General features: G+C 38.8%; 1 protein-coding gene across 1 annotated transcript in view; it reads right to left on the bottom strand.

Annotated features, from left to right (window-relative positions):
• The window catches only part of RXFP1 (relaxin/insulin like family peptide receptor 1), a 116368-nt gene that overhangs the window by 24555 nt on the left and 78546 nt on the right, over positions 1-13267 (bottom strand). The window contains exons 10-11 of the mRNA XM_013970550.2: positions 1482-1553; positions 351-422 (exon numbers count right to left, since the gene is read on the bottom strand). Of these exons, the coding sequence (XP_013826004.2) occupies positions 351-422; positions 1482-1553 (144 nt within the window). The remainder of the gene's footprint in view (positions 1-350; positions 423-1481; positions 1554-13267) is intronic.

Here is a 13267-nt window from a genome sequence, read left to right as displayed (position 1 = left end):
AATCTTACAGATCCAAGATTATCCTTTGGTTTCAGAACCAGTAAAGTGATGTCTTTTTATCTCCTGATCTCTGAATCCTCACTCTCTAGAAAATTTAAAGATAAATTTGCTATCCGTCTCTAGCAGTGGGTTGAAGTGATGTAGGATGTAATTTATTAATTTCCCCTGGCTTTATTCGCCTCCACAGCTGTTTCCTTTACTTCACTTTCCTCAAATATTTATTTTATAGTTTCCTTTAACACATATTTGTTAAGCTTTCATAATTCCTGAAATACCTGTGGGTCAGGGTATACAGAAGTAGTGCCATATGTGTAATCAAACTTACAAAATATATGTGTAATCAAACTTACAATTCATCTAGTTTCTGGAGAGGTGCAAACGTATTTTCACTAAGGTGATTAATTTTGTTTTTCCTCATTACCCTGAAAGTAAAAAGAAAAAAGATGTTGTAGCTTCTGGAGGTAACTTACAGGTGAGTTATTGTAGAGGAGATTAACAACCTGCAAAAACAAAGCTAATTATATCTAATGCATTTCCATATCAAGATACATTGAACTAGTATGATAAATCACCCAAGCTCATTTTAATATTAAATTTCCCAAATCTGTTAATGATGATAAAAGTAAAATAGTGTTCACATTTTAAAGTGTTTTAGGGAAGAGCTCCACAGGGATAAGAGTGAAAAATCTCGACCTTTGAGAATACAGCCTGAATATCAGCACAACTGTCTTAGAGTCGCCTGTTCAGTCTTTGTGGCCTGTCTGTCTAACAGAATATACCCCCGGCCCCAGCACCACAATAGTGCTCATGCACATTGGGCAGTTGCTGTGATTTAAAGTGGAGGTGCCGGAATATGTCTACTCTAAGCTGGACCAACTCAGAAGATCTCTGATTTGTGATGCTGAATCAGACTGTAAGGCCTGACAGTTCATTTCTGCACTGATCTGGTGTTATGAGCTAGCAATATAGATTTAAAATAAGACAGAGTGGCATAGGAGAAATTATGTTCGGTAACATCCTAAAGTTTATCCTGGTGGGTGTCACAGTCATATCCTCACATATGTGAACATTCGGCAGCTTTTGAAAAAAATTATAATTATTTTTTTCCCACAACCTTTGCAGTAATAATTCTCATAGAGTAAGACTTGATCTTGGTATTTCTCAAACTGCCATTCAAGGACAGATTCTAGGTGGTTTATGAGAATTTTTTCCCACTAAATTGGGTATTACTTAAGTTTGAGAAAAATAGGTCTCATGTAAGATAGTACCACTGTGATGATTCATGTTGTGAATCTGTGGTTATGCTTGCTTTGAACTTCAGTAATTTTGCCAATGTGCTTTCATTTCAAAAAACTTCAAACTGAGAGGGAACATTTGCTATAATTACTATGTATGTGTATGCCAGAGCCTGTTCACATAAATGATTCATTTTGTTTGAAAAGAGATAAAACATTGCTTTAAAAGGACAAAACATTACTTACAAAACAGTTAAATTACTGCAGGAAATAAAAGTCAAATTTCTTAAATTATGGATATGGTTGCCTTCAAAATCCCTGAAATATAAAAATAAAAGTGACAAAGCTAAATTTTAATCACAGACAGAAATCAACTGGTTAAGAATTATTTAAATTTTCTCATAAAATATCTTTTCCCCCATATACTGTTTATTTCATATAAATCTCATATATTGTAAGTGTAGCCACCTACCTAATAGCTGAAATGATATATTTATATATAAAGTTTCTTTTTTCTGTGTTAATAGTAAAAATGCTTTGAGTGGCATTTGTATCAGGTATTCATACGGATACATATGTTATCCCAACTAATGTGAAGAGAATGAAAAAAAATCACATGAGACACTTCCAACGACATGCATGTGTGCTGTCACTTCAGGCATGTCTGACTCTTTGTGACCCTATGGACTGTATCTGCCAGGCTCCTCTATTCATAGGATTCTCCAGGCAACAATACTGAAGTGGGTTGCCATGCTCTCCTCCAGGGGATCTTCCCGACCCAGGGATCGAATCTGTGTCTCCTGCAGCCCCTGCATTGCAGGCGGATTCTTTACCACTGAGCCACCAGGGAAGCCCCACCAACTATATCAACAGATATCAAATGGTGATCCATATTAAACATCTGTCCAGAGATCCATGGCCACTCTAAGTGTTGCGGCCTCTATTTGCTCAGAAGATCGTACTATTGTTGCAGAAGTTGCCACTGCCAAAATAAAGTTTAACCTCTACTTCCTCTGCCTAAACACTCCCCAGAAAAAATTCTCAATAGCCTTTTACCACTGAGAACACCCTTTCTTGCTTTAGTGTATGGCCACATGGGCCAGTGCAGAGGGAGACCCACAGCTGCCCTTGGCTGTCCACTCCCAATTCAGGATGCTGTGTGCAGACCTGATTTGAGCTCCCTTGCTGTGTGATACTAGGTTACCAACAGGAATCTGGTCTGAACATCAAAACTTGTCAAATAGTTGATGTTTTATTATCTCTACTTCAGAGTTATCATGAAGGTATTCTTCTATTGTCTTTTAGCTATCATTAGGCTTATGGTGGAAGTTTGTGGAACAGAGTAAGCTGAGCTCAGGAATACACTTTCAGAAATAGATGCTGGCTCTTACATCTATTTTATTTTACCCCAACACTTTGTTGACTGATCACCATACCATGTAGAGCCATTCAGGAACAATTGGGACTAAAATACATGAACTGAAGTGTGACACAGCTACTAAAATCATGAGCATTAATAGACGTGCCTTTATTCTGCTGGCGAGGCTGTATCTGGGATAGTGTTTTATTTTGACACTGCAGTAAAAATGGATGCAGACAAATCAAAGTCTATCTGAAAAATCTAGAAGGCCAGCATGGAAGGGTTCTAGAAATCAAGTCAATGGGACGAAAGTGTGTATTTATCACAGAGAAGAGCAAGTCAGAGAGATATATTTGAAGTCAGGCATAGGGTTTTTCTCTTTGGCATTAGGTTGCAAAATCAGATTTACTGGTTGAAGGACACAAAACATTTCAAATTTAAGCTCACAGCCCATGGTGTACAGAGACTAAGCTTTTTATTACTGTAGTGATTTAGCAAGGGCATAGACCATAACATACCATAAAAATTCTATAGACAGGATTTCTGTATTATATGGAATATTTTATTAAAATCTTAAATTTGGATCCTAGATTACCATTTTAAAGACAAATTCTATTATTTTATTAAGTTGGAAATGAAACACATATATTGGGTCATTAGGTTTGGCCAAGGCCTTTGGCTTTCCGTTACATAGGCTGTCAGTGACAAAAACTGTTCATTTCTTTTTCTTGTTTCTGTTGCTATTACCATGAGTCTACCACCAAGGGGGTGACTCTCTCCTGAACCTCACAAAATATCTTTAGGAGAGTTGATGTTCTTTTCTTGTTAGCTACACTTGTAATTTTTTTCTATTAAAATAGCAAAAATATTTCATTTAATATTCATATTAATTTACTAATTTGTAAGATGTATAAACTAGGGAATTTTGATCAAATTGGTACATCCAATGTTGAGTTTATTTCAATCTTTATTTGTGAATTTGCTTTGGCTTTCTTCCTAAAATTAGAGGTATTTATTCTTGACATTCAGGGATCAGGTATACAAATTTGCTGCTTGTGCCAGGGCCCCAAGCTCTAAGCGACTTGAGGGGGTGTTTTGCTTACTTAATTCCTGGATCACTTTTTCAGCTTAATGAGCTTCTGAATCTAACCACTGTATTTTTTCCTAGTTGAAAATGAAAATTTGGTTCTTGGGCCTGAAGTACAATAACAGAAAACAAAAATAATCTTTCCTGCTCAGCTCCCTCTCTCATCCCCTAGTGGCACTGTAAACATGCAGATCTCCTCTACCTCTACTTCCTTCCCTGCCTTTTAAACACTTCTGGCTTTTCTTTCACAGAGAAAATCTAGGCAATGAAGGCAGGAAAAGCCTTTGCCTTTCTGCCCAACATCTGTAATTTACCTGACTGGGCACCTGGTCTCCTACACCCATTGTGTGATGACCCTCCTCTTGTTTTAGGCTAATCCTATATTTTCTGAGTTTGGTTTGTGAATTTGCAAACTCCAGGAGATAGTGAAGGAAAGGGGAGCCTTAGCCTGTTGCAGTCCATGGGGTCACAAAGAGTTGGACATGACTGAGCAACTGGACATGTCTTAAAATATATGGTCAATTTTGGTGAATGTTTTTCAGCCTTATTTTTCACTTTCAAGTTTATATCAATTAGGATTAAGTGCAGCTACATAGAACAGAGGGCTTCCCAGGTGGCTCAGTGGTAAAGAACCTGCCTGCCAATGGAGGAGACACAGGAGATTAGATTAGATTAGATTAAGAGGTAGATTAGATTACATTAGATTAGGTTAGGTTAGATTCCCTGGGTTGGGAAGATCCCCTGGAGAAGGAAATGGTAACCCTTCCCAACCAGTATTCTTGCCTGGAAAATGCTATGGACAGAGAAGCCCATGAGATTACAAAGATTTGGATACAACTTAGTGACTGAAAAAGCACTCTCGAAGGCATGCACGTAGAACAGAGAACCATCTATGATAGCATAACATCACAAGGGTTTTTTTGTTTTTTTTTAAATCCTAGGATTATGTAGTCCAAGGCAAGATTGGTAATTTTACCAAGTTGTTAGAAACCTAACATCTTTCATATTCACTGTTCATATGCCCTTGTCTTCATAGTCCAAGAAGATTCTAAAGCTCGAGCCATCATATCCATCTTTTCTGGATAAGAAAAGAAAGGAAGGGTCTGCCTGTTTCTCTATAAGGGGATTTCCCAGAAGTTCCACCTGATAATTCTTCCCCCTCATAAGTTAGAGCCTAGTCATGTGACTCTGTCTGGAGCAGGAAAGTCTGGGAAAGTAATATTTCAGCTGGGTACACTGCCACCCCAAACAAATCAGGGCAGTTTGCTTTGTGCCAATCAGAGTTAACTCATTAACAATGTGATTTAGTTCTGCCTATTGTTTTTTGGTTTTACTTGATCTTTCACAGAATGAAAGAGGCTGATTCTTATCTCTTACCAATTATATATGTTTATTTTTCTTTTGTTTTGGCGGTTAGATGCATCTATTCGGTGCATATATACTCCTAATATAATATCTTATATTGGAAACTGCATTTATTTTTTGTTATTTTAAAAGTTAGTTATTCTTTTGGCTGTGTAGGATCTTAGTTGTGGCACGTGTGATCTTCATTGCATCATACGAGATCTTCCCTTGAAGTGCACAGACTCTCTGGCTGAGGTGTGCAGACTTAGTTGTTCCACAGCATGTGGGATCTTAGTTCCCTGATCAGGGACCAAACCCAAGTCCCCTGAATTGAGATTCTTAACCCCTGGACCATCAGCGAAGTCCCACACTACAGCATTTATATGTCCTTCTTTGTACTGCTTAATCTAAATTGGCCAGAATTCTACTATTTAGATAAAAAAAAAAAGTCTGTTTTTCTTTTGGTTTGCAATTTACATGGCATACTTTGGAACAGTCTTTTATTTTTAATCTTTCTTAATCACTTAGTTACAGTTGCATTTTTTTTTGGTAAATAGTGTTGTTAGGTTTTGCTTCTCAAGCCAATCTGAAAATCTTTCTTTCTTTTTAGTAGGTAATTTTAGGCCCACTTATGCTGATTGACAAGGCTAATATATCTGACCTTCGCCTGCTATTTAAAAATATTATTATATATATATATATTTACTTTAAATAATACAATTATTGGAGCTGTGTGTTTTCTACCACACTGGATTAAATAAACTTGTTGAAGTATGGTTTTTGTCACCTTCTGGGACATTTAGTAATTTGCTGTTCTTTCTTTTATGTACCTGTTAGTACATACGGCCAACTGATCACCTGTAAAAGGTACATCTCATCTTATTAGATACACAGGGAAGAAAAGTTACACTCATCCTGTCCTTGGCTCAAAGCAGCAAGGGCTCCTTAGCACACAAATCTTGGCAGAATCAAGCGTCTAATATTAAAAAGCAGTGAAAGGAACAGACTGCTTGGATTAAACATTCTGTGCAGAAGGATAATACTAGGTTTTGCTTTTGCTTTCATCTGTAGTAAGCTACCCTTGACAGAACTAGCTGAACTGTTCCAAATTTGCTTCAGTGCAACCATATGTGATAAAGGAAAGCAAGCCCATGAGACTGTTTCCTCATTTCCCATCATGTGTGTCTCCCACCTATTCTTTCAGGAATGATAGAGTAAACCATCTTTTCTCCAGTTTCGTCAGATGGATCTTGATCCGGCCCTACGGTCAGGACAATGTGGTCTCTAAATTGCAGTCTCACTGTGTTGTCCAACCCTGGTAACTGTCCACCTGGTGTTGAAAAGCTCTGCCGAACTTCGCATATAGTAAGGAGGGAATCCATTCATGGTAACATCCTTCCTCATGTCTGCTGAAGGCAGTTCTTTGATGCCCTCTAGATGGTCTGCAAGTATCCTCTGAAAACCACCTTATCTTTTGTTGCAACCGCTGTGGTTTCCACCTGCGGGAGCAGCCGCCGGCGGATGCCAGCCCGGAGCTCCACGTCTGCCTTTGTGGCATCAAACACGAGCCCCCAAATGGTGTCCAAAAGGAAATCTCCCCACGAACTGCTCCGGGGGTGTGGATGCTCACATGCGTGGAGTGGGCCAGCCCCTCCGGAGTGTCCGCCTGCTGGATGGTCCCTCTGCGAAAGCGCAGATCTGCCGGCTTCAGCGTGAACTCCTGTCCTCGCGCTCCACGTTTTCATTCACTCAGGTGCCCGCGAGGCGGCGGGAGGGTTGGGGTGGGGAGCGGTACCATGAGTTGGTACAGGCGCCAGTGTTTCTTTCCCTCCAGCTGCAGGATGAAAACCTCGACATCATCTTAGTGGGCCGGCAGGCCCGGATCTCCCACAGGGGTTATGTACACATTCGAGCCCAAGTAGCACTCCAGCTTCTCCTAGAACTTCCAGAGTTCATCCGTAATTCTCAGAGGGTAGTGAAATGAACTGTTGCACTTTTCTGATCAAAGTCTTTTCTCAGCTGAAGAAAGTGCACTTTGGCCTCTAGATTTAAAACCTTCTTCTTCCCATGGACACACCTGTAGACATTTTTGAATCCTCCATAGTACTCTTCAGATCTGAGGGCGTGAACAGGAAGTTCAAGGTCATCTCTCTGGATGAGAAGCGGCTTCTGCTCCTGGAATTCCTTGAAAAAAGTCTCAGACTTGATGGGCGAGATTAAACTTTCAAAGAGGCCACAGGGTCTGTCAAGAGTTGAAAGGGGAAGGCCCACTGGCTGCCTCCACTTTCACCTGCTTAGGAACAGGCCCTCTCTTCCTTCCCATCCCCTGCAGGCTTCTCTTTCTTTGGTCTCGCTGTCCTCCAGAGGAGGCAGTGAGGAAATGCAAACCAGACTCAAGCCTGTTGCCAGTAGCCTCCCTATATTGTTTTCATAGACTAAAAAAACCCTTGAACAAATGGCTTAAATTTCTTCCAATATTTAAAAAGCTTTGTATATTCTACTGGTTACCTTTATAACTTTATCCAATATACTCTATCTTCTTTTTCTTAGAGAGTAACACTAGTACTTAACAATTCCTATTATTAGGAATGATGAAATTCTTCCTGACTTTCTTTCCATCTGTCTCTCACCGTAGGATTTCGATCAGTTATATACTGTTTATTAATGTTCATCTTAGGAATATAAAATATCATACTGGTAGATTTCTTAGTTTTAAATGACATCTTTTGACACGTAGCTATTTTTCTTAGTAGTTTTATGGTTTCACTTTATTCATTTTGAAACTGCCTTCCTTTTTAAGTTATTGTGTCCTCTTCCTGAATTGAGCCCTTTATCATTATGTGATACCTCTCTTTATCTTTGTGATAGTCTTTGTTCAAAAGGCTCTTTTTCTCCACTGTTAACACAACCCCTCCAGCTTTTAAAAAAAATCACTGCTACATTTCTTATCTTCGTTTAGCAGCATGTATTATAATGTCCCTTTTTTCTCTGGTTGCCACAAGCTCTTTTCCTTTATCTTTGGTTTTCAGCAGCTTGATTATCATTTATCAAGTTTTTTCCTTTCTACTTCTGTTTGTTTTTTTTCTCTGAGGTTCTTAGATTTTTTTGGGTTCATTATGTTATTTTAGAAAATTCTTGGTCATTATCTCTTTAGATATTTCTTTAAAATTGAGCAGGACCCTGTGTCTCCTGACTTGCCTCTTGTTTCTAGAAAAGTTTTATCCTCTTTCTTGAATTCCAAGGAACAAATTTAATCAGAGAAGTGAGAAAATGCAGAAACAAAGGAAAATAGTCAAGCAAGACTGTTAGCCATAAAACAAAGTCAAGGATGTTAATTTCCTCCTCAAGGGCTGTAGATAACATCCTGAGCCATGTCCCTGAGTTGTTTTGCAGATAGTCTCCCCCACCAGGTGGAGGAAGTTAACTGCTGACCACCAGCATGTAGATGCTAGACTGACAGGAACCAGAAAGTTGACGATTGAGATTCATGAAACACCACCTTGCGTCTTCACTATCGACCAATCAGAGAACTGAACCTCAGTTGATCATGCACCTTGCAATATTATCCCTCAACTTGCCTTTAAAAACCCTCCCTTGAAAGACATCAGGGAGTTAGGGTCTTTTGAACTTGAAGTGTCTGTTCTCCTTGCTTGATACTTGGAATAAATGCTGTCCTTTCCTTGACCACCTCTGGTGTTAGCAAATTGACCTTGCACATCGAAAAAGCAAGAGAGTTCCAGAAAAACATCTATTTCTCCCTTATTGACTATGCCAAAGCCTTTGACTGTGTGGATCACAAGAAACTGTGGAAAATTCTGAAAGAGATGGGAATACCAGACCACCTGACCTGCCTCTTAAGAAACCTATATGCAGGTCAGGAAGCAACAGTTAGAACTGGACATGGAACAACAGACTGCTTCCAAATAGGGAAAGGAGTACGTCAAGGCTGTATATTGTCACCCTGCTTATTTAACTTATATGCAGAGTACATCATGAGAAACGCAGGGCTGGAAGAAGCACAAGCTGAAATCAAGATTGCCGGGAGAAATATCAATAACCTCAGATATGCAGATGACACCACCCTTATGGCAGAAAGTGAAGAGGAATGAAAAAGCCTCTTGATGAAAGTGAAAGAGGAGAGTGAAAAAGTTGGCTTAAATCTCAATATTCAGAAAACTAAGATCATAGCATCTGGTCCCATCACTTCATGGGAAATAGATGGGGAAACAGTGGAAACAGTGTCAGACTTTATTTTGGGGGGCTCCAAAATCACTGCAGATGGTGATTGCAGCCATGAAATTAAAAGATGCTTCCTCCTTGGAAGAAAAGTTATGCCCAACCTAGATAGCATATTGAAAATCAGAGACATTACTTTGCTAAAAAAGGTGCATCTAGTCAAGGCTATGGTTTTTCCAGTGGTCATGTATGGATGTGAGAGTTGGACTGTGAAGAAAGCTGAGCGCTGAAGAATTGATGCTTTTGAACTGTGGTGTTGGAGAAGGCTCTTGAGAGTTCCTTGGATTGCAAGAAGATTCAACCAGTCCATTTCAAAGGAGATCAGTGCTGGGTGTTCATTGGACGGACTGATGCTAAAGCTGAAACTTTGGCCACCTCATGCAAAGAGTTGACTCATTGGAAAAGACTCTGATGTTGGGAGGGATTGATGGCAGGAGGAGAAGGGGATGACAGAGGATGAGATGGCTGGATGGTATCACCGATTTGATGGACATGAGTTTGAGTGAACTCTGGGAGTTAGTGATGGACAGGGAGGCCTGGCGTGCTGTGATTCATGGGGTTGCAAAGAATCTGACAGGACTGAGCAACTGAACTGAACTGAACTGATATGTCTGGAGAGCAGACCCAAGTTTTGTTTGATGACGAACAAACTTGTTCAGTGACAAAGTCTTGTTTTTCCTCTCTTCTTTTTCTGTGACCCTTTAATGCAGTTTTAGGCAATTTTATATTATCCTGCAACTTTTGGATTCTTGGCTCTGTATTTCATGCTTTTTTTTTCTTTTTGATTCAAATGAAAGATTTCTATTGATCTATCTTCAAGGTGATTGGTTCTTTGCTCAGCTGTGTTCATCCTGCTGCTAAGCCTGTTGAAGTAATTCCCTGATTCTCTTTAAAGCTTCCATCTTTTTTGCAGACATTTTACACACGTGCATGTACGTTGCCTACTTTTTCCAATAAATCAATTAGCTGATTAATGGTAAGTTTTTTAAGAAAGATTTTTTGACATGGACCATTTTTAAAGTCTTTGTGGAATTTATCACAACACTGCTTCTGCTTTATTTATTTATTTATTTATTGGCTATGAGGCATGTTGGATCTAAGCTCCCCAACCAGGAATCAAATCTGCACCCCTCTATTGAAAGGGGAAGTTCCAACCACTGTACTGCTGGGGAGGTCCCAATCATAAGTATTTTAATTTCCTTGTTTGGTAGCTGTAACATCTGAGTTATCTCTAGGTCTGGTTCTGTTGAGTGCTTTATAATGTGACAAAGATTATTATTCTTGCTCTTTTTGAGGACTGGACTTTCTCAGCATTGCTGTTAATCATGACTCAGAAGTCCCAGCCCACTTTGTAACAGTACAGGATCCTGGACTGGAGAGGCTTATCTGCCCATGTTGCTAGAGTAGAGAGCTTTCGCTTCTACCACCCTTTTGGGTTCCCAAGTGGCTCAGTGGTGAAGAACTTGCCTGCCAATGCAGAAGCTGCAAGAACTATGGGTTTGATCCCTGGTTTTAGAAGATCCCCTGAAGGAAGAAATGGCAACTCACTCTAGTATTCTTGCCTGGGAAATTCCATGAAGAGAAGAGCCTGGCAGACTACAGTTTATGGGGTCGCAGAATTGGACATGACTGAGCACACACACACACACACCGGTATCATAAAGTTTTGCTTCCTAAGAAGGAAGCGTCTCAGGAAGAAGGAGGGGTTTGTGGCTGTGGGCCACCAAAGAAGACTGTCTAGTTTCTTTAACCACCCCTAGCCTTGCTGTGAGTTGGTGGAGACCAGAGGAGAAGAGCCTGTTAGGAGTAGCTGACTCCCCTGAGTCTGGGGTTCACGTCTATTCCAGAGGGTTACACTATCCCACACTTAACCTTCACAGGTTTATTACAGTTTTAGCAGTTTTCTTTGTACCTGCTTTATGACTATCAACGCTTCATCTTGTGCTCTGCTAAAGGCAAAATACTGTAGATGTCCTATCTCTCCTGAATTCAGTTTACTTGCTTGCCTTATGACTGTAGCTCTCTGATGGGCTTGAGAAAATTATGATTGTGTAGATTGTAAAGTTCTTTCTCATTGGTAGAGAGGTAGCAATATTGTCTTGGGGCTTTCTATACCTTTAGTACAGCACTGTTGGAATGGAATTGTAATATACATTATTTTCTTTATATATATATTTATAATATATAACACAAATATATTAAAATATAATATTTTATTATATATCTATATTTTATTTTCTATATTACAATATATAATATATAAAAATAATATGTATATTTTCTTTATACTTCATATTATGATCTTGAAATTGCACTGTGTTGATGGAAGCAGGGCCGGTGCACTCATCTTTACTATACCTGTGTGTGTGTACGTCACATCTTAATTGTCTGTCTTTTCTATGGCTTCCAGGACCTTGCTCCATAATGCATCCTCACTGGTTTCTATATTTTCAAATTCTTTATATTAGCTTCTTCTCCCTATATAAAAATGTGCTTAGTCTCATCCCGAAATGAAAGTTTACTTTACTCTTGGGATCATCATTTCAACTTTAGCTATTGCTCCAGCTGTTCGTATGCTTATTTACTACTTATTTTTCTTCCTTTTTGAATTTCATATATTTTATTGTGGTGTTCATAGGTTTTTAAAAATTGCTTTGAAAGAGCTATTGGGTTTGGCCAACCCCGGGTGGCACATTGGTAAAGAACCCACTTGCCAATGCAGGAGATGCAGGAGACGCAGGTTCTATCCCTGGGTCAGGAAGGTCCCCTGGAGTAGGTGATGATACCCCGCTCCAGTTGTCTTGCTGGGAAATCTCATGGACAGAGGAGCCTTGTGAGCTGCAGTCCATGAAGTTGCAAAGAGCTGGACACGACTGAGCTACTGAGTATGCACGCACGTATTAAAGGTTTTATAGTCTGCTGTCTGTCATATATCTTACAGGTATACTCTCCTAGGCTGTCATGTCTCTTTTTATTTTATTTATGTTTTTCTATGTTTACTAACACATCCAACAGATTTTCTAGTTTATACTTTGCTAAATGAAAGCTTATATGCAAGGTGAAGTCACTATAATTAATTTAAAAATGGATACTTATAAAGCAAAAATTATTACTAGCATTAAAATTGGGATAGTATTCACTATCAGGAATACATGTGAAGTGAGTTGTTTGGATAGTTAAAACTTAAAGATTATAATTTTTATAAAGATTATAACTTTATAAAAAATTTTAAAAGTCTACCTCTTTAGTGATAAATCCTAATTGTTTTATTTTTATCTGAGATGTAAATTTTCCTACCTTTTTAAAAGCAAAGGAAAGTTTTATTATTGTATGAGTATAAAATTTCCTACATTTGCTTCTGTTTTCAATTTTGCTTTCTGTTTAATTGCGAATTTATTCATGTAAATATTGCTCAATTTTACTTAATTATTAAGTTGGGATTACTGAGTATGTTGTAACAGTTAATGAATACTTTTGAACCCAAATTTAATCACCACAAATAATATTGCACTTAATTTGCCCTTTCCTTTGTCATTAGTGAGGGTACTATACTGTCATACCCAGATGCCCTCTGGACTTAGTAAGTAATGATTTAGGATATGTTTCTCTTTTCCCAGATGGTTCCAAACCAGTGTGTTTTGAATTACAGGGTCTGCTTTTTATAGCATTTCTTGCTGCTGCTTTGTTACTAGGTTGATAGTTGTTACTTCTCACTAACACCAACCTCACTAACTTTCTCTCCTACTTTCAAGTTGGCGCTTCTAGTCTGCTGTGAGCTTAAAACTCCAACAACCAAACTTTTGGGAATCTCCTATAAAATAAAAGAGAGGGAATTTTCATATGACACAGTGCATGCAATTTATGGATCAAATTTTAAAGTGATATTTTGGATTCACTTCTTCATTTTTTACCTGTCTCTTAGCCACATTTACTGGATAATTGAATTTTGCATAGGTGGGCTGATGCTAAGTACCACCAACAAAGCTACTGTGTGAAAAATTCCAT

This window comes from Capra hircus, chromosome 17, assembly GCF_001704415.2.
Source record: "Capra hircus breed San Clemente chromosome 17, ASM170441v1, whole genome shotgun sequence".
Taxonomy (NCBI): domain Eukaryota; kingdom Metazoa; phylum Chordata; class Mammalia; order Artiodactyla; family Bovidae; genus Capra; species Capra hircus.
This window is presented reverse-complemented; position numbering and strand designations above follow the sequence as displayed.